Below are 21,708 nucleotides of genomic sequence, written 5' to 3'. Positions count from 1 at the left end.
ATCCCTTTCAGTATGTCTGTTATGTGACATTGCCTTTACTGAGGGTGATGAGTGGAATTCAGTAGCAAATTTGATAGTTTTAAGATGTGAAAACTCTGTGCCCTTTTGTTGTCATGTACGTTTTGTAAACTCACACTACAAGCTTTTACCCGCATTTTCTTGCAGCCAGATAACTTAGGTTATATTTGTACGTGTGATGTTGACATTATTTTTTACAACCCATTCTGACAGTTGTTAAACTTTTATCAGCTGTGCCCTATAGTAGTCATGTTTTGCATAAACTGTCATTGGCATTCTTGAATAACAGTGGCTTTATCTACTTTTTGTATGGCACTGTGATTGTTACAGCCTGGTGTACCTGTAGAGCCGTGCATCGTTTCATCACAGAGGCTATTGTTTATTTTGACTCTGGCTGGGAATTAGAAATGGGGATAGAGGAATACAGGGATAGATAAATGGAAAGTGTGTGTGGTGTGTGTGTGTGTGTGTGTGTGTGTGTGGGTGTGTGTGTGTGGTGTGTGTGTGTGGTGTGTGTGTGTGTGTGTGTGTGTGTGTTGTGTGTGTGTGTGTGTGTGTGTGTGTGTGTGTGGGTGTGTGGGTGTGTGAGTGTGAGTGTGAGTGAGTGTGAGTGTGAGTGTGAGTTGGTGAGTGTGTGGTGATTTCCACAGTAAACCAGGTTATGTATTTCCAAGAGGTAAAGGTCTTTTATTGCTTAATAAAGTCACAGGGCTCTTTGAAGATTGTGATAGAATTATTTTTAGGGCACTTGGCATGTTTCATTGTCTGGGAAGGAAGACAATTTTTACCATGAGTATGTCTGAGCTTTGTCCAAACCCTCTGATGCTGTTTGAATGCTGCTCTATCTCCATGACGATGAGATGTTTACCCTGTCCTCATTTTTTTTCTCATCCTCCTCTCTCTCTCATCATCATCCTCCCACTCTTTGTTGAGCATTGGTGACCAGCCTTACAGTATTTCTTGTTTTTGGAGGAGGAGCCATATGGAGCAAGCTAGTTGGCTGGGCGCCTCAGTGGGCCTGACCTGGCACTGATAGAAAGACTGTGTGAGAAGGAAAGAAAGAAGGAGCGAGCGAGCATGGCAGAGGTCCAGTACTGTGGGCTGAAGTGACTCATGGCTTACGGTAAAAGCTGCTGCTTCTCTCCGCCCCTCTCTGGAAAGCCTGCTCTGCTTTTACTCTCTGTGTGTCTTTGAACTGACGGATTACATTAGGACAGACAGACAGGAGAACCTTACAGACTGAAAGACAGTCAAGTGGGAGGTGTTCGTGTATATACCTCTACAGAGACTGCATGCTGAACTGAAGAACAGAGAAGTTTTGCACATGACGCTCCATTCTATCTCCCTTCTCTGTTCTGTCTCTTTAACCATCTAATGTGGCAGTCGGAAAACCTCACAGCTTATTTTCTGGTTTGTAAAATATTCAGCAATGTTATTCAACACGCTCGCTATACAGAACGCTCCAGGTAAACCCACCTCCATCCCTGTCCCTAAACCCTTGTCTGCTGATAAAACAATTGTCCCCCTCCCTGCTTTCATTTCTTGCAGAGAGCTAACAGTAGGCACACACTAGCTGCATTCATTCCCTCCCCTCTCCCTCCTCTCTTCATCCGCTGATTCCACCTCACCCCGTTTTCATTACCCAGTCACATGTCGGCCTCTGCCGTCTTAGCTGTATGTGTCCCTGTTCTGCTCTGACACATACAGTATTACTCTGCTGTAAAGGCAAGGAGCTGCAACTACTGGTGTGCTTTTAATGGTCAAGGTTCAAGACAAATGTTCGGATTTCAATCAATTTAAGTAAATACTGAATATGAATCTAAAAGATTAATAAAATGATATAAGATATAAAAAAAATATATTATGGTTGTTGGGGGTATTTAATTAAATGACATAGGCAAATCCCTTTTTATATGCATACAAATTAATTGCATTTATCAGTCTTTGTGTGGCAACAATGCAGCAACCCTTGCATTCTCTGCCTTAGTATGACTGTTACTTCATCAAATTAGCTTGTACTCCTCTGTGTTGGCTATAGCACATACAATTTCTAGCTGCTCCTTTTGCATTTTTCTAACACCATCTAGTTAAAGCCCGTAAAACAATGATCAATGTTTTATGTACCTGCATTGTAGTTGCTAAGCATGATAGAGGCCAACACCAACAAACAACATCTTCATGTAAAAAGGCATCATCAAGTGAAAGAAAAATGTAGCTACTATGCTCATATTATGTCTAGTGGGGAACAGGGAGAGTATATGCATGCTAGACTTGATGTGCTCATAATGTTTGCTGATGATGCTGTAAAAGAGCCATGGGAATCCCCTCAAAGAGGACTGGGACGTCTTGTGATGTGATTAAACATCAGCTCCCTGTTAACCACAAATGCTCAGAGCATAGTTTGCTCTGTGCCCATGCTCCTCTCGCTCTCTCTGCCATTCTCGTTGTTCTCTGATGCACACGTGTTCGCCTCCTCCACCACACACATACCCTTGTTGGCCCCAGGGCAGCCAGGATTAGTCAGGCTGCACATACTATATGTAAGTCTGTCAATCTTCCCATTATTATAGCCTTCTCCCAATGTTGCCTTTTGCTTAGCAAAAAATCTATAGCCCAGGGCCCTTTGCATGTAGGAGGCGTGAGAGACCAAGCTATTTTAAGACTGGCATGCTGGTGAAAGCCCTTGACCTGGTTTATCCTTTAGAGGAGGAGGAGGAGAAAGAGGATACTTACAGGCAAACATGACAACCAGATGTCTTAGATGTGTACTTTTTAGAAGACATGTTTTGTCCCTTGGTTATTCTTTTCCCTTGAGATAATAGCATTGCATTAACAGCAAAGTAGCTACAAAGAAAGCATTTGTACGAAACATAATTTCTTGCATAGATTGCTGTGCAGTCCCTGTCATTAAGTGGCTGTTGTTTGTTCCTGGATTAATACAATTCAGTTAACATTCAACAAACTATCTGTGCCAATTCAACAGTAGCAGACTTGGCTGCCAAGTGTTATTTGTGCTGGGCCTACGATATCTTCTAGGTTTGGTCTACGGTTGATGTTTTTTCAAAGATGTTTCACATTTGTGGCTGCACAATTTAATAATGATTTGATTATTCAATACTCTCATTTAGTGCCTAAGATTGACAATCTTCAATAGATACAGTTTATGTTGCTCTAACGCATGCATTATGTAAACATATATTGTATTTAATTTTAGTTTATTTGCAGTTTAAATGCAAACACATTTAGAACTGAAACTAATTATATCTTTTAATATGGGTCAATCTGCTTATTATCTTCTCGATTTAAATTTTCCATCCATCCATCCATCTTCATCCGCTTATCCGGTATCGGGTCGCCGGGGGCAGCAGCTCCAGTAGGGACCCCAAACTTCCCTTTCCGAGCCACATCAACCAGCTCCGACTGGGGGATCCCGAGGCGTTCCCAGGCCAGGTTGGAGATATAATCTCTCCTAGTCCTGGGTCTTCCCCGAGGCTCCTCCCAGCTGGACGTGCTGGAACACCTCCCTAGGGAGGCGCCAGGAGGCATCTTACCAGATGCCCGAACCACTAACTGGCTCCTTTCGACGCGAAGGAGCAGTGGCTCTACTCCGAGCTCTCGGATGACTGAGCTTCTCACCCTATCTCTAAGGGAGACGCCAGCCACCCTCCTGAGGAAACCCATTCGGCCGCTTGTACCCTGGATCTCGTTCTTTCGGTCATGACCCAGCCTTCATGACCATAGGTGAGGGTAGGACGAAAATTGCCCGGTAGATCGAGAGCTTTGCCTTCTGGCTCAGCTCTCTTTTCGTCACAACGGTGCGATAAGGAATGTAATACCGCACCGGCTGCTCCGATTCTCGACCAATCTCACGCTCCATGTCCCTCACTCGCGAACAAGACCCCAAGGTACTTAAACTCCTTCACTTGGGGTAAGGACTCACTCCCCACCCGAAGAAAGCACTCCATCGGTTTCCTGCTGAGAACCATGGCCTCAGATTTAGAGGTGCTGATCCTCATCCCAGCCGCTTCACACTCGGCTGCGAACCGATCAGTGAGTGCTGAAGGTCACAGACCGATGAGCCATCAGGACCACATCATCTGCAAAAAGCAGCAATGAGATCCCGAGCCCACCGAACTGCAACCCTCCCCGCCCCACTAGCCCGATATCCTGTCCATAATATACAAACAGGATTGGTGACAAAGCGCAGCCCTGGCGGAGGCCAACCCTCACCTGGAACGAGTCCGACTTACTGCCGAGAACCCGGACACAGCTCCGCTTTGGTCATACAGAGATTGGATGGCCCTAAGAAGGGACCCCCTCACCCCTATTCCCGCAGCACCCCACAATTTCTCCCGGGGGACCCGGTCATACGCCTTCTCCAGATCCAAAAAACACTGTAGAAGGTTGGGCATACTCCCAGGCCCCCTCCAAGATCCTGCGAGAGTAAAGATCTGATCCGTTGTTCCACGACCAGGACGGAATCCGCATTGTCCTCTTCAATCCGAGGTCGACTATCGGCCGAACCCTCCTTTCCAGCACTTGGAGTAGACTTTACCAGGGAGGCTGAGAAGTGTGATACCCTGTAATTGGACACACACCCTCTGGTCCCCCTTTTGAAGAGGGGAACCACCACCCCGGTCTGCCACCTCCTAGGACCCGTCCCAGACTTCCACGCAATGTTGAAGAGGCGTGTCAACCAAGACGCCCCTCCACACCCAGAGCTTTCAGCATTTCTGGACGGATCTCATAATCCCTGGGGCTTTGCGCTGTGGAGTTGTTTGACTACCTCAGCGACTTCCACCAGGGAAATTGACGACAATCCCCATCATCCTCCAGCTCTGCCTCCACCAAGAGGGCGTGTCAGCTGGATTTAGGAGTTCTCAAAGTGCTCCTTCCACCGCCCTATTCTCCTCAGTTGAGGTCAACAAGGTCCCACCCTTACGTATACAAGTGGATGATTCCTCGCTTCCCTTCCTGAGGTGGCGAACGGTTTTCCAGAAGCACCTTGGTGCGCGACCGAAAGTTTTCCGTCTTCTCCGAACTTCTCCCACACCCGTGCTTTGCCTCTGTCACAGCAGAGGCTGCAGCCTTCGGGCCCGTCGGTACCCTGCAACTGCCTCCGGAGTCCTCGAGACAACATATCCGGAAAGACTCTTCTTCAGTCGGACGGCTTCCCTGACCACCGGTGTCCACACGGTGTTCGTGGTGTACGCCCTTGGGCACCTAAAACCCTAAGACCACAGCTCGCCGCCGCAGCTAGCAATGGAAGCTTTGAACATTGTCCACTAGGTTCAATGCCCCCAACTCCCACAGGGATGCACGAAAAGCTCGCGGAGGTGTGAGTTGAAAGTCCGTCGGACAGGGGCCTCCTCAGACGTTCCCAGTTTACCGCAATACCCGTTTGGGCTTACCAGGTCTGTCCAGAGTCTTCCCCCACCCCCTGACCAACTCACCACCAGATGGTGATCAGTTGACAGCTCGCCCCTCCACCACGTGTCCAAAACATACGGCCTCAGATCAGATGAAACGATTAAAATCGATCATGAACTTTGGCTAGGGTGCTCTGGTACCAAGTACACTTATGAGATCCCTATGTTCGAACATGGTGTTTGGATGGACAATCCATGACTAGCACAGAAGTCCAACAACAGACAACCACTCTGGTTTAGATCAGGGAGGCCGTCCTCCCAATCACGCTCTCCAAGTATTCTCCATCATTGCCCACGTGTGCATTGAAGTCCCCCAGCAGAAACTATGGAGTCCCCTACTGGAGCCCCATACAGGACTCCATTCAAGGTCTCCAAGAAGGCCGAATACTCCGAACTCTTGTTTGGTGCAATGCAAAACAACAGTCAGAGTTTTCCCCCCATCACCGCAGGCGTAGGGAGGCGACCCTCTCGTCCACCGGGGTAAACTCCAACGCAGCGGCGCTCAGCCGGGGGCTTGTGAGTATCCCCACACCCGCCCGGCGCCTCACACCATGGGCAACTCCGGAGTAGGACAGAGTCCAACCCCATCCAGGAGAACGGTTCCAGAAACCGAGAGACTGTGCGTAGAGGTAAGCCCCACCAGTCTAACCGGTAGGCTCCACCCCGCACAAGTTCCGGCTCCTTCCCCCAAGAGAGGTGACATTCCACGTCCCCAGAGCCAGCCTCTGCCGCCCGGTTCTGGTCCGTCGAAGCCCTGACCTTCGCTGCCACCCAATAGCAGCGCACCCGACCCCTTTGGATCCTCCCACAGGTGGTGGGCCCATGGGCTGGATTTAAATTTTCATTAAATCAATTGTTGATTTAATTGTTTTGTCAAACAAATGCCCTAAAGTTGTGAAAAATGGCCATTATATTTCCCAAAGCTCAAAGTGATATAAATGCTTGTTTTGTCTGACAAAAGGCAAAGAAAGTTACGATATTCAGTTCACTAATATACATGATAACGAAAAGCATTAAATCAGCACATCTGAGAAGCAAGAACTATTGAAGATTAAGCATTTTTTCTAAAAAATGACGAGCAAAAATAAGATTATCAATTCTTATGGCTGCCAATTATTTTTAATCAAATAATCAATAATTTTTGCTGCTTCAGTACACCAATAAAAAACAATTGGGGTGTTGCTATTGCTATCATTAAACGCAGAGGTAGCATTCCTGGATGTGCAGCATGTCCGTGTCTGTCAGAGAGCTCGTTCACCTAGCTGGCAGCATGTATTGTAAGCTCTGCACCATCCAGTCTCTCTGCCCCTTGGGGACTTCATTAAGCCCGGATCAGTCCAGCTGAGTCCCATGCAGCCCTCCTTCCATCTCTCAACATCCATCTCTGTCTTTGTATTTTTATTCTTCAATGATCCCTTATTACCTGACCCTTACATCCCCACCACACACACACACACACACACACACACACACACACACACACACACACACACCTTACTACACTTACTGTACATGCCGTTCATGCTTGCAAACTTGCTATGTAAAATTAAATGTGTTGGAAGGCTGAAGAAATGCATGAAAAGATGGTTTCTGTTTGTCAGTGTATGTATCCACACAGTAGATGCAGTGTCGCACGGTGTGTATGTTAACACACAAAGGAGCAAGTGGCCATACAGTAGCACGGCGTGAACTCAACGCATGTTAGGTCCTCACAGTGGAGAGGCACAGGGGGCTGAACTTCAGCCATAAAGGGGCTCTGTTCTCTACTAAACATTGACTTATTGTGTTGTTGCGTGGGCACTGGGATCATTTGTAAACAATACCAGCTTTGATCCAGGGGATTGCTGCGCTTTTTCTTCTTTTGCCGAGCTCCAAGCCCTAGTTATCCTCTAACCTCCATGCATTCTATTAAGTCTAACACATGTTAGACAACCTTGGTGATGCTGCTTATAAACAGAGCATTCTTGGCTAGCAGTCATAAATTTAAACAAAAACAGACATTTGTCACCATGTGTGTTCTGATGATATGCCTGTTCAAACATAACCGTGTATGTGTGAGAAAATTGTCATTCCAGCACTGGAGGGGGTGCAGCAGGCTTTTGTGAGGTTATTCTGGCTTACTCTTGGCTGCCACTGCAATTCAAGATGCTTTCAATTGTGGGTGGCAGTGCTAATTGCAGAGGGAGTGGTCTTTGCTAAATATTTAGTGACAGTTTTGAAAGGTTGAAAGATGTGAGAGTGGGGGGGAGGTGAGAAGAGTTTGTTTTGTTTTACCTCATGCCTAGTGAGTACATAATGAAAAGTCTCCAGGCTTTATCGTTTAGCTGTTAACCAAGCCCCCTCCCATCCCGTGTGGATGAGCACTTTCCAACATTTACGCTGCAGTGCATTGCGGTCATGCAGTGTTGAGTTCTTATGCTTTGTGTTCATTATTGTGAGTGAGACATGCATACTATTATAACAGCAATGGTGGAGTAACAGGCAGTAGCTCAGAGCCTTTTTGACTATAGTTCAGGACTGAGAAAATGGCGGTCCTGTAATTCTCAGTAGAGTGACGCTACAGAACGGCAGCGCTATCTGTGCCAGAAACACAGTGCCCTTTTTTCCCTCCCCTGCTCTTTCACTGCCTCCTTTCTCTCTCTCCTTTAGTTGCAAGCATTGACGTAAGCTTGAAAACGGGGCAGGACACAAATACTGTCACTGCCCTTGTGTAATTGTCGAGTCTTTGCATACAAACTAAGCATGCATGTGAAGGCACATGTAAACAACAAACTGACACAGCACAAAGTACAGCAGAAATGAGGAAAATCGGTAGCAGCAGGTTGATCAGTGCAGCAGTTGTGATCTGCAACTGGGCTTAGTTTGTATCAGCACAACCCATGTGCAACTCCAGGGAGCTCACTCAACTCACTCCATGAGGATCTACAAGAAATAAGCCAAAGCAGAACTTTGGGTTGTCAGAGGGGTTTTACAGAGGCTGACGTGTTGGTGAAGAGACAGGCTGCCTAGGGCTAGTGCAGAGTATGTGTGCTTTATGTCAAGTAGAAGCCATGACTGAAATGGTTAGGAGGTTGAGGATGATTCAGCTGGATGGCCCCTGTCATTGATGTGGTTCCCAATTATGAGAGTTCTTCTTAGGGTCTTTTAGGGCTTCTCTTTTCATATGTGACAAACAAATGCATTGTTTAATGACAAGAAGATTGCGGTTCATTTTAAAACACTACCACTGTAAAATCTAAAGGTTGTATTTTTGGAAAAAACATTGACTACATCCCACTACTGTACTACTCTACTACTTTAGTAAATTTAGAATTCCAATACAGCAAATTAAAGTTAGAGATACTGAAAAAAACAAGCCAATCACGCAAGCGAGACAGGTCCCTTGTAGCTTAATCCATGACTGCTTTATTTGACTTTTTTCTTTTTTTTTAAGTACAACACTGTAACATAATCTGTAGTTACATTGAATATTATCTTCTCTTAATTACATCATAGAGAGCATTATTTCTGATGGAATGTATGGAAACTGTGTGATAGTGTAGTGTTTTGGATGGAGTGCATACAAGTTATATATATGTTCTAATTAAAGATCCCTCTGCTATCATATTAGTCTTTCTGTGTGTGTATTTATTTGTATTAAAAAAACATCAATGTCTATGTACCCAGAAGACACGTTACGTGTTGCAATGGTATTTCAACCTTACTAAGCTTATGTGGGTGGGATGGCATACTTATACTTAAACTTATACCTCTCTTCTCTCATCTTCTTGCTTATTTCCTGTTTTGTTTTTTTCTTTCCTCTCATACAGATCTGTCCCCACAGAGTGGCCAGCAAGCCCAGTATGATAATCCCCTCTGGGGACACCTGCCAGCCAACAGGAGTACCACAAGTGCTGGATCTTCAACCAGTCTCAGTGGCTGGGATCAACTGATCATTGACCAGAAGAACACAGAGGCTTGGCCTTCTATTACCCTCAGCCAGAGCCAGGCCCATCCAGGAGGATGCCCTTTGGACACTGACCCTGGTCACCTGACCAGCAGCAGTAGTACTAGTAGTAGTTGTAGTACAGTGAGTATGGCCACAGGGGCCAATAGCCAGACAGGCCATTTTCCTACCAACCACCTTAGCAGCAAGGCCAACAGTGGGCCCAGCTCCGCCAATCAAACTGGAACCAGCATGCTCAATAGCCAGGCCAATCGTAGCTGGGGCTCTGGGCCTGGACCCTCCCATTGCCCCCCTCAGTCCTCAGTAGGGAGTGAAGGGATGAATGACAGCCCAGTGGGGGGAGGAGGCAGCAGGGGCTGGGGGGCTTCATCATCCTTGACTACCAACTTTAACTTGAACCTAAACCCTAATGCCAACCCTTCTGCCTGGCCCATGTTAGGGCATGATGGTGGTGGCACAGGGGGAGGCAGCTCAGGGGGAGCCAATACCATTTCACCTCCTCAACCTACACCCAACCTCTGTAATCCGCCTGGCCCCCCACCAGCCCAGACCAGCACATGTACTGGAGCCAACACTAACAGCAACTCCTCTGGGATTGGCAGCGCCTGGGGTAACATAATGGCCTCTGACACATCAGAGCCACACCGCTCCCCAGCCATGAATGGGTCTTTCAGTTCAGAACCTCAGAACCTTAAAACTGATGGACCAAATCACACTAATAAGCAGGAACCCCCCAGCCCCATCCGCAACTTGTCTGGCTGGGGTAGTTCACCTGTAGGCTTGGGTTCCATGGGCCAGACCCCTCCAGGGGGCCCACAGGTCAATGGAGAAGATGGTAGCTCAGTATGGGGTAACGGTGGCGACTCGAAGGCATCTTCAGCTAAGGAGGCCCCGGGTTGGGACTCTGGCTGGGGCCTTGGAGGAGGTGGAGCAGGAAATTCTGGAGGTTGGGGTGACCAGTCTGGTGGAAACTGGGGGAAGCAGCACACAGAGGAGGCCCAGGGAGGCTGGGATGCCCCCACCTCTCCTCCCCAGGAAACACAAGCAAGTCCTTGGAGCAGAGCTGTGAACAAAGCTGGTGCAAGTGAAGGGAGCAATGACAGCATGGAAGGAAATCCCCAGCAAATAGACACCTCATCCAGAGATAATCCAGCTCCTCTGATGCCTGCCCAGGATCTGGACCCCAGGGTGTTGTGTAACACTGGCTGGGGACAGACTCCTGTTCGCCAGCACACCTCCTGGGACATGGAAAATACTAAACACAAGAATGATGCAGCTGCTGAATCATGGGGCTCTGGCCCAACCACTCCAAGCGATGCCCAAGGGCCCTCCAACAATAACATGGTCCCCTCTCAGAGGACTGACCCTGGGAGCAAAAATGATGTGCCTGGTTCTCAGGGATCTTCAGGTTGGGGTGGAAGCATAGCTGCCAACAACCAGCCTAGCTCTGGTTGGGGAGACCCACCCAACAACATTAAGCCCCCAGGTGGCCCTGGTGGCTGGGCTAATCCTCCAACAGGAGGTTCCACCACCAGCATACCCAAGAATGGGGGTCAATCCTGGGGAGAGGAGAAGTCAACTGGGTGGGATGATTCTCGCAACAAGGTCACATCCCAGAGCTGGGGAGAGCAACCCAAGGCATCCCGCAGCTGGGGCAATACTGGTGGGAGCAATAATGCAGGGGACTGGAGAGAACCAGAAGAGAGCAAAAAGAGTCCCACCAACCCAGGTTGGGAGGGAGAAGCAGGAGGCTGGAAGGAAAACCCACGAGGCTGGGGAATGTCTTCTTCAGGACCTGGGATACCTGCAGCTGGTGGAAATGGGGGCTGGGGAGAGCCAGTGAGTCAGCGTCCCAGTGGCCCTCCCCAAGGTTGGGGGGGGAAGCCCCAGGATGGGCCCAGTGGTAGTAGTGGGGGAGGGAGCATAGGCTCTTGGATTGGATCAGGCTCTGTGAAGCAAGGTGGAAACTGGAGTGGCAGTAAGGAGTCCTCAGCTGAGCCTACAGGCTGGGAAGAGCCCTCTCCACCTTCAATCCGACGTAAAATGGAGATAGATGATGGGACCTCTGCTTGGGGTGACCCTGTTACCTACAGCAAGTCAGTCAACCTGTGGGACAGGAACAATCCAGGAATGTCCCAGGCTAAAGTTACCACTGGAGGCAATAACCCCCCAGGCCCCAACACCAACAACAACAACCATCCCCACTCTCACAATCACCCCTATCACGGGCCGCCTGCACCTTTACAGAACCAAACTCAAAACCCAGGGCCCACCAGTGGGTCCGTGGATCCTGTTGTCCAACACCAGTCTGGGCCATCTCACAACAGGGGCCCCCTGATAGCTCAAGGTGAGACATCATAATACTCTGATTTTGAAGTGTGTAAGAACCACATACCCCAGACCTATACTGTTAAGCCCAGTTGGTCAGATTAATTCACTCATAGTTTAATGATTAATTAGATTGTCAACATTCAGATTTTAAAGGTAAATTTATTTTACATATTCAAAATCAAAATTATATTAATTTAAAGTTTTTCTGCCTTTTTTTTACTGTTAAAAGTAAAGGTGTCAAACATAAAAGTTGTTGAGTAGTTAGTACGTTGGAATGTTAAAGGTGCACTATGAGTTCCTGCATGACGTCACTTCTGTTGATGTTCCAAGTAAATACTAAACAAACTCCCCCCATGTTTCCGTAACTGTCATGCCCAACTGACTGTCACTAATCCTTACCCCCTCCCCCAACCATCTTGTCGGTGATTGGCGGGAACAGGTTTGTTGTATTTTGGTGCACAGCCTGTGCCCCTAGTGTTTGTTTGACATTTACGACCCCTGTGTTGTCTCCCAAGACCGGGCTTTTTCACAGTGTATTCAGGGGGCAGGCAGCTAGCGGATCAAGCAGGGATGCCTATGATTTGAGACAAAAATTAAATTGTGCTGAAACCATGCAGGAACTCATAGTGCACCTTTTTAAGCTCCAATCTTTTGAGCCACTTAAAGGTCTTGACCTAGTTTGCCCTCTTTGGATTTACATCTAATCGACTATCCAAATGAGTTAAGCAGTGCCAGCCCTGTCCCTCCATGAGGTGCCTCACATTTCACAACAGGCACGTCTGTGTGGGTAACTCTGGCAACCTCTCATGGGTACCCAAAGGAAGCACAAGAATGCTGTTTACAAAGTGCCTTGTGAAAATAGTGATTCACCACAAACAGTTTGAGAAGAATCGGAAGTGTGTGATTAAATGGGAGCCACCATCTGTCAGTTAATGAAGGGAGGAGGTGGAGTAAGCCCCTAGGAGCTGAGAGGGGGCTGACGCCCCCTGCTGTCCCTCACTTGACCCTGCATGCCGACTCCACATTAGATCAATTTGCTTCCCAATAACTAATGGCAGAAAGTGGTGGGGAAAATATTACGTGTGTTTGTCACAGTAGCTCTCTTTGGAATAGTGTAATGCTTCAGCCAGTCATACTAGAAAGTTGAATGTTCATTACAATTTTGGAACAGCCTTTAGGACTTGACCTCTCCCTGGAGAGAGAGCTAAGTTGAGCCTGGCACTACGCAGGTCCAGAGACGGTGCTGTGTCTTTCATGCCAAGAGGTTCCAGGCTGCGCCAAATCTTAAATGGGGTGTCTTCTCCCTCTGTCAACCATCCTGCTAAGCCAAGCCCAGGTTTCTGCCTTCCTGCACGAGTGGCACTTCCCACTCCAAAACAGAAGAATAAACGGGACAATGATGTTTACCAGAGCCTCAGTTAGTTTTAAGGCTCTGTTAAAAAACAACAAATAGGAAAACAAATAAAAGAGAATGCAAGTATGTTTTTGTGGGTCCATCAGTTATGCATTGCAATTTAAGCTTTGCAATTATTTATATTTATATTCATCAATATGTGGAATCAGAAGAGAGAGAGCCTGAGTGTCCACATGTTTTTATAAGAAAGAGCTTTGATGAGGGCTCTTACATTAAGTAAATTAAATATTGTAATTTTCAATTCAGCATTTTGCATTCAAGACATGAGCATCACTAACTCTCATGTTGACCACAAAACTATGTCAACACAAGCCAAGCACAAACTACTTGATCCAACGCTATATAGTTCATACTTTGCCATTTAAGTTTTGCCTGGCCAGTAAATTCAACAAATTGGTAACAAAGTACCATCAAGTTTGATTGTGAAATGGCATGTGAAAATGCAGTTAATTTTTAGACAGCTGTATTTCACAGTGCTTCTGATATTTCTGGAAAATGCAGACAATGACCATTTGACCAAGAAAATTTGTTTCTGTTACTGTAATAGTGTTAGTTTATGATATAATTATTTGGCTGCCTGAATAGCTCAGTTGGTAGAGCGGGCATCCATATACAGGGGTTTACTCCTCGACGCAGTGGGCCTGGGTTTGACTCAGACCTGTGGCCCTTTGCTGCATGTCATTCCTCCCTCTCTCTCCCCTTTAATGTCTTCAGCTATCCTATCAAATAAAGGCTTAAAAATGCCCCCAAAAAATAAAAGAATTATTTTTTATTTTCATAATATCTCTTCTGCCTTCTTATGAGAAACTCTAAAAACAAGTCATTTGAGACAAAATGCTGATAACTTATGGTTGCATCCAAAGCATGATTTTAGATGTTGATAGTTGTGGTTTGAAGTATTTATATTGACAGGCTTATCTTTGTGTCCTCCAGGTTGGGGAGAGATACCCAGCTCCCACACAAAATCAGAGAGCTCTTGGGGGGAAGCTGCACCCGCTCCGGTCAGTGTTGACAATGGGACGTCTGCCTGGAGCAAATCTACCGGGAGCTGGGGAGACCCAGACGGCTATGGCAGAGGCAACCCGACAGTCACGTCTGCATCTTGCAAACCTGGTAAATAGCTTAGCTGTGAATGGTTTTACAAAATAGTCTTACTAAATGTGTGTACTTTTTTAAGTAATAATGATATAACATGTTTGCTCAACAACTGAAATAAGACAATTCAATCTCGAACATCAAGGGCATCAATATGATACAAAGGAAGCAAGGGCACTGGAAATTATGCCCCAATATCCACACTGACCTCTAGTGGCCGTTCCAGATTACTTTTATGTAGTAATGTGCAACATGTTACGTTTTAAGTTTATCTTATTTCTTTAGTTGTTATTTTTTCCACGGTTGAATTTTGTCGCTTTTATTTCCTGATACTAAAAGCTCACTAGCAAAAGGACAGCTGGTTGGATGCTTAGCTTTAACTCGAACCAGTTGGATAGAGTTAAATCTTTCAAATAAAAAAATGTTATACAGTCAAAGTTATTGACTTACATAAATTATTATAAGTAAATACTAACAAAGTTATTACTTAAGGCATGTGTCAAAGTATGCCCTCAATGCTGCTTGGTTTACAACCTCCCTTGTGATGTGTTTTCCAGCCCCCAAACCTATGCAAGACGGATGGGGAGGTGGAGGTGAAGAGCTGAACTTGTCGGGGGGTCAGTGGGATGCTGAGGAGGGAGACATGTGGAACAATGCTGCCTCCCAGGAGAACAACTCCTCCTGTAACTCTTGGGGCAATCCATCTAAAAAGGGCCCACCAAAGGTATGAAGCCGGGCTAATTACATACAGAATAGTCCCTTAGTCCTTGAGAAAAATGTTTTATTACATTTTCATAGTAAAATATTATTAAGTTAATTTGTTCATAATCATTTTGTGTCATCAGCTCTCCCAGGGTAAGGTCCCAGGAAAGCAAGAAGATGCCTGGATCATGAATCGTCTTATCAAACAGCTCACAGACATGGGCTTCCCTGTGAGTTGAAGTGACACTACACTGCACTGCTCTTTGTCAATTCTTAGAAGTGACATTGTGATATTTTTAAATTTGACTTCTATATTTCTTCTTTCGATCAATGGTGGTTGTTACAACATATACTATTAAGCATTTCGCTTTCATAGATGGGGAAATTGAAATGAGCGTGCATAGCCTCTGTGTAGAATTTTAAAATTTCCAGCTTTGGTAAGAGCGAGCATCAAAAAAACAACTGGGACTGACAGCAATGCACGCCTGTATCTGCTCCGTATCATGTTTTAAAGACTAAAATTCTTCCAAAAAGCAGAATTAATGATCATTCTGCCATAGATTATTCTTGGTGGTTGCTTTTGTCATGTTTATTTGTTTTGAGCTTCAAATGGTTTGATGTAAATATCTGTGTATTGTTGCTGCATGTTAAATTAATTCTAATTAGTTCACTCCGAGAATGACGGTGATTATACCTGCCGGTATTAGCTGATTTATTTAGTAGTCAATCAACAGAAAATGAAAGAGCAACTATTTACAAATTTAATTATACAACTGTACCAACTGTAACAATTTATCGTTTTGAGTCACTTTAGTTTGAAACAATAGCTAATTTCATTGGTTCCCATGTCTCAAATGTGACTACTTACTGCTAGTTTAATTTAAAATATCTTTGGGTTGTAAAGTATTGGTTGGTTGAACAAAACTTGACATTTAAAGACGTCATCCGGGGCTTTGGTAATTTTCTGACTTAAAATCAGTAATTGAAAATAATTGACAGATTGACTAAATGGTGTCATTTGTGTCTGTAACATAAGTCATGAAAAGGGAAGTTTGAAACTGCATATTATTCATACACTACACTTTTGGTGATGATACGCTTCTGTATTACTGATGCTTTGTTTATTCTTCAGAGGGATCCAGCAGAGGAGGCTTTGAAGAGCAACAACATGAGCCTGGACCAGGCGATGAGTGCCCTGCTCGAGAAGAAGACAGAGATGGACAAGCGGGGGATGGGGATAGCCGGCCACGACTACAACAACGGACTCATCAACAAGCCCATAAGCTGCCCTCGGCCTCCGCTTCTTTCCAAAGACGCCTTGTCAGATCCCCGCTTGCCCTTCATGGATAAGGTAAGTCTTACATTTATATAACAATAACCGCACAGTGGCCGGTTTGGATCGGTGGGTAGAGCAGACGCACATATACTGAGATGTTTATGCCTCAACGCAGAGGTCAAGGATTCAAATCCGACCTGTGACAATTTCCTCTATGTCTTTCCCCTCTCTCTCCCCTTTCTCAACTAGCTGTCCTATCAAATAAAGGCAGAAAAGCCCAAAAAATAATCTTTAAAATTGCTTTAAATAATTTTAAATTTGAATGCTGGTTAGCACCATATGTGGTGTAGAAAAATATTCAACTGGAGTGTTTGAATGATATCCCAGGGAAAAGCAATTGATTGAGAGGTTCCAAATTAAATGTAAATCATCAATTTTAACCCTTTTATCAAAAAAGGTTAAATTGGTGTTCAACAGATAATTGTCTACTATCCCCAATTAAATTAGACATTTTAAGTTTGCCTTAATTTCCTAAAGCATCATTACCATTTTGTTGTTGGTAACGGGGGAATTTATTCTTGGAATAATCAAAAAACGCCAAATCAACAATGTCTAAACATAAATATTATGTTGTTTAGGGCATCACATTTTTTACTACCACTGCTTGTGGTGATATTGATCACTTACCTTGTATTGTTATTTTGTGACATGAGCTGAACTTGTCTGTTGTAACTTTAGATAAAATATTTAAGACATTTCAAACAGATAAAATTACATCATTATGATTGCAAGACTTTTTAAGGGCATGCTGGCACTCTGTCGACCATTTCTGTTGACTCTTTGTTTGTCTAGCAGATGCAGAGTGGAATGTTTGGCAGTGGTGGAGCAGTACAAGCCCGGGCCATGCAGCATCCGCAGCCGCCTCCTCACCCGTCAGTGCCGCCTCTCAGTTCCTCTCAGCCTAGTCTACGGGCTCAAGTGCCTCAGTTTCTCTCCCCTCAGGTATATACACACACATATATAGATAAGCACACACACAGCCTTATTTCTCATTTACTATACAAACACATTACTAGACAAAGCATTTTAATGAATGCAGTGATATTTCGTACATTCAGATTAAAGTCTTTTTTTCATTTGTTATGCATATGTTTAGACCTATTTGAACTGGTATATATGAATGAAGGAGCCAATTATTTTTGGACCTTGACACTACAAGCTGATATGGAACTTCATAGAAGGTGTATGCAACAAACAGATGGTCTGTTTTACATTTTAATTAAGCTAACAAATTGGTTTTAATGTGTTTTTACTTTGCCACAGGTTCAAGCACAGCTCTTACAGTTTGCAGCAAAAAACATTGGTCTGAATCCTGCACTTTTAACCTCACCAATAAACCCTCAACATATGACCCTTCTGAATCAACTTTACCAGCTGCAACTGGTGAGTCTTATTTAGCCTTGTCTGCTTTAAGTTGTATTAAATACAGAAGATACAACTACCTGCAGTAGAGCGCACATGGCAAATATCTATAAAGTGTAAATACATACTATATGTTTTGTGTACATATAGATTAATTTTATTGCGTGCCATTTTTTTCTTTACTTCTGAGTTATTACTGGATATATAGACACATTGTCTTTTGACATTGAAACCATGCTTCTACCTGATACACAGGCATACCAGCGTTTACAAATTCAGCAGCAGATGTTGCAGGCGCAACGCAACGTTTCTGGCCCCATTCGACAACAAGAGCAGCAAGTATGTTTCCCTCTTAACCTTAAGTTTCCCCTTGTTTCCTGTTCTCTTATTACTCACTGTGATCACTGAAAAATCATATATTTACTGAGTTATAACTATTTTACCTATATAAAGCTGATTGATTTAAAACATCCCAGACCAATGTTTATTTCAGTTATGTGTTACACCTGCACATTATAGATCCTAAATAGGTCTACATTGTGTTGTCGTCCCAGGTTGCACGTACAATCAATAACATGCAGCAGCAGATCCAACAGCACCAGCGTCAGCTGGCCCAGGCCCTACTGATGAAACAGCAGCAACAGCAGCCGCCTCCCTCCCACTCGGGCCTGCATCATGGTGGGTCCAAATCCACCCTGGATTCATTTCCAGGTCACCCCCAGGCTCCAGGCCTCCCTGACCTGCAGACCAAAGAGCCGCAGCCATCTCCCAATACCTACAGTCACTACTCTCTCTGTGGGTGCCATTTACCTTTTCTCTTTTAACGGACAATAGGTAATACTGCGCTAAACCTTTTGGGCTTGTGTCGTAACAGCTCTCTGTCTCCTCAGCTGGACTGAATCCAAACATGAATGTAAACTGCATGGAGGTGGGAAGTCTGTCTATGAAGGAACCCCCCCAGCCTCAATCGCGCCTGTCGCAGTGGACGCATCCCAACTCCATGGAAAGCCTCTCTGGAAGCTCCTCTCCTCTTGAGCCCAACCTGGGCAAGCATGGTGAGAAAAGAAAGGGCATCCTGAGAAGCCCCCACCTGATTTAAAGTTTATATTTGTGATGACTCATCAATTGCAAGGTCTTCCTTTTTCTAAATTAAACTTCAATACAAGTTGAGTTCACATTGAGCCGATTTTACATCAAGGACCAGAATGCAGACTATGTTTTTCATTGAAAAAATCCCACATTTCAATAATATTGTTTTAATTTCCCTTTTCTCAGGTGCCAACCTTGGCCTACCTGGTAAGCCCCCTCAGCTAGAGGACTCTTACAGCCCTTACAACATGATGTCCAGCTCAGAGTCTCCTACCAGCCCCCTTGTCACCCCAGACAGCTGGGGACAGGGCAAGAGCAGCAATGACAAGATGGCCAATGGGACCAATATCAACTGGCCACCAGGTTAGAAACACTCTAATTAAGTACTCTATATTGATGGTTTGTCAGTTTGTTGTTGGCAGCAGGATGTTGATCACTGTTGATCGAGTCAGCCATGTTCCCGGCTACTTTAAAATAGTTCTTTTAAATAGTTGTGCTGTATTTGTACCTCTCACTGTAGACATTTACAGCTATGTGAATGACACTGTTATTGATTTACTTTGTCACAAATAGGAGAACTGGCAAGGAAAAGACAAATCTTACCGAATCACTTTTCATTACTTTTATAATGGAACACTTTTCAAATCACTTTTGCATTGTTGAAATATGGGATATACAGTACATAATTACACATGACTATTATCTCTTCATCTATAAACAATTAAAATAAAGTAACCACCTAGTTAAACTTTATTAACTCAAAACTGATGCCGGGTTACTAGCTGGATGGTAGTTAGTTAACAGATATTAGATAATCGGTAGATAATGTTTCATATAATGCTAAAACAAACATTTTCAAACATTTAATTTTCAGAGTTCTGCCCCGGTGTGCCCTGGAAGGGTCTCCAGAATATTGACCCTGAGACCGACCCTAACGTGACCCCAGGAAGTGTCCCCAGTGGGCCCACCATCAACACCAACATCCAAGATGTCAACCGCTACCTGCTACGGGACAGGAGTGGAGGTGAGAGATTAAGAGTTTTTAAGCTAAAAGGTCTGAACACTTGTCTCAGTGAGATACTAAGTAAGACATTTTTTTGTGTAGTGGTCTTGAATATTTTTTATAAAGCAAGCTGTGTCCCTATGTAAAATTGTCTGATAGTATTGGGCAGTTGCTGCTACCAAAGAACCCGCTTCTTATTTTTTTGTTCTTCATTTTCCTACTTTTGACTGTTTTGGACCATTTTAATTTCCAGTTTCTCTTATCTTCTTTACAGTATAAGCTTACTATCATCATTTGTAGTGCATTTTTCCTTTACTCCATTTTCTCTTTCTGCTATTTTTTCCTTTTTTGTTTGTGTTTGTCTATTTGTTTGTGTTGATGGCATCGGCTTAGGCTCCTCTCCCACTTCATCTCAGAACGAGGCTCTGCCTCCTTCCACTGATTGGCCAGTCAGTGCCTACACTAGCTCATTCAGTCTGTCGTCCCCAGAGACAGACGATGCAGGTACATGGTTTATCCATAACAGTCTCCCCCCACACTGCAGTGGCTGAATCCCTGCAAATCAACATTATCCTCTCTCTCCTGTTATTGTAACAACCAGTGCCTCAACCACTCATTAGCAAACCACATCTCTCCTTTCCATTCAAGCTCCTGATTAAATATGATACTCTTTTGAACTCTTTTCCTGTCAACTCTGCCTCTAATGCAGTGCATATTTCTCCTGTGGTGTTAGCGTATTTAGTGTCTGTCCTTCTTCCTTGTGTGTGGCATGGGAAGTGCTGTCCTTTTGACAAATATTAAATAACCATTACGTCCATTTTTGCTCTACAGGACTCCCTCCTGTGGGAGCAACTGTCTTTCAGTCACTTGGTTCTGCAGGCCAACCTTTCCCTTACTCTTTTCCATTCAGGTAAACTGTCAGAGATGAAATCTACTTGGTCTCCAGGTCCCATTTCTCACAACCAGGGCTCTCTCTCCCACGAGCTGTGGAAGGTCCCCCAGGGCCCCCGGAGCAGCAACACAGCCCCTTCCCGACCCCCACCTGGCCTCACCAACACCAAGCCTTCAACATGGGGCGGTAATTCCCTGGGTCTGGCCCAAGGCTGGAGCAGCTCTTACACCTCAGGTAGTGTGATAGTGGAATATAAATAAGCCAAGTTTTTTATGCTTCCATCATTTTCTACATTATGTAGAAAAAGAAGATAACAAACGTAGGCAAGCAGATAAAGCCATTCTCATTTTTGTCAGTAGCCAAGTGCAACTTCAAACCCCTAGGATGTTATGTAATGACAAATAAAAAAGCATATATTCTGAATTGAGAGTGCCTATATTACCTACAATAATTAATTGATTACAAAAGACAATTATACAAGTTTTATTTGTAGTCAACGAATAGATTAAACATTCTTGTAATTCTGAATTTTGGCACATCTTTTTGGCAGCAAAGACATCAATCAATCAAAATCTATTTACATAGCACTTTACAGCAACCAGCAGGTATCCCAAGTGCTTAAAATCAGAAACCAAGAGTAAAAACTAGAAGGAACGAACACATAAAACGGTAAAATCAGAAACGGTTACAAAGAAACAGAAGAATGAAATTGTCACACCACCGCTACGTATTAAAAGCAAGACTAAACAGATACGTTTTGAGTTTGTACCTTAAAAGAGCTACATCTTGTGCGAATATCAGAGGGGAAACCTGTTCCAGAGTCCTGGGGCAGCAACTGCAAAAGCCTGATCACCCCACCATTTATACCTGGACTTTGGTAGTTTTAAAACTTGCTGATTTGAAGAACGCAATGACCCGTTGTGCTCCCGCAAAGACAGACAAATGCTCCAGGGCCAGACCATTTAAGGCCTTGCAAACAAACAATAAAATCTTTAAATCTATTTTAAAATGCACCGGGAGCCAATGTAGAGTGTAGAGAACGGGAGTGATATGTACACGTCTAGATGTATTTGTTAAAAAGTGAGCAGCAG

General features: G+C 44.6%; 1 protein-coding gene across 6 annotated transcripts in view; it reads left to right on the top strand.

Annotated features, from left to right (window-relative positions):
• Window positions 1-21,708, top strand: part of tnrc6c1 (trinucleotide repeat containing adaptor 6C1) — a 36,455-nt gene that overhangs the window by 12,050 nt on the left and 2,697 nt on the right. For 2 of the 6 annotated variants that reach the window (XM_032538380.1, XM_032538377.1), the window contains 14 exons: window positions 9,257-11,740; window positions 14,072-14,251; window positions 14,791-14,957; window positions 15,079-15,165; window positions 16,068-16,286; window positions 17,064-17,213; window positions 17,535-17,654; window positions 17,889-17,972; window positions 18,188-18,428; window positions 18,524-18,688; window positions 18,909-19,085; window positions 19,597-19,746; window positions 20,119-20,229; window positions 20,636-20,851. In XM_032538380.1, the coding sequence (XP_032394271.1) occupies window positions 9,257-11,740; window positions 14,072-14,251; window positions 14,791-14,957; window positions 15,079-15,165; window positions 16,068-16,286; window positions 17,064-17,213; window positions 17,535-17,654; window positions 17,889-17,972; window positions 18,188-18,428; window positions 18,524-18,688; window positions 18,909-19,085; window positions 19,597-19,746; window positions 20,119-20,229; window positions 20,636-20,851 (4,551 nt within the window). Of the gene's footprint in view, window positions 1-606; window positions 1,142-9,256; window positions 11,741-14,071; window positions 14,252-14,790; window positions 14,958-15,078; window positions 15,166-16,067; window positions 16,287-17,063; window positions 17,214-17,534; window positions 17,655-17,888; window positions 17,973-18,187; window positions 18,429-18,523; window positions 18,689-18,908; window positions 19,086-19,596; window positions 19,747-20,118; window positions 20,230-20,635; window positions 20,852-21,708 lie in introns of those variants that run through there. The other 4 variants (XM_032538379.1, XM_032538378.1, XM_032538381.1 and 1 more) reach the window with 3 other exon arrangements.

The sequence above is a fragment of the Etheostoma spectabile genome, chromosome 15, assembly GCF_008692095.1.
Source record: "Etheostoma spectabile isolate EspeVRDwgs_2016 chromosome 15, UIUC_Espe_1.0, whole genome shotgun sequence".
Taxonomy (NCBI): Eukaryota; Metazoa; Chordata; class Actinopteri; order Perciformes; family Percidae; genus Etheostoma; species Etheostoma spectabile.
The sequence above is the reverse complement of the archived record's forward strand: the minus strand, read 5'-3'. Positions and strand labels throughout refer to the sequence as shown.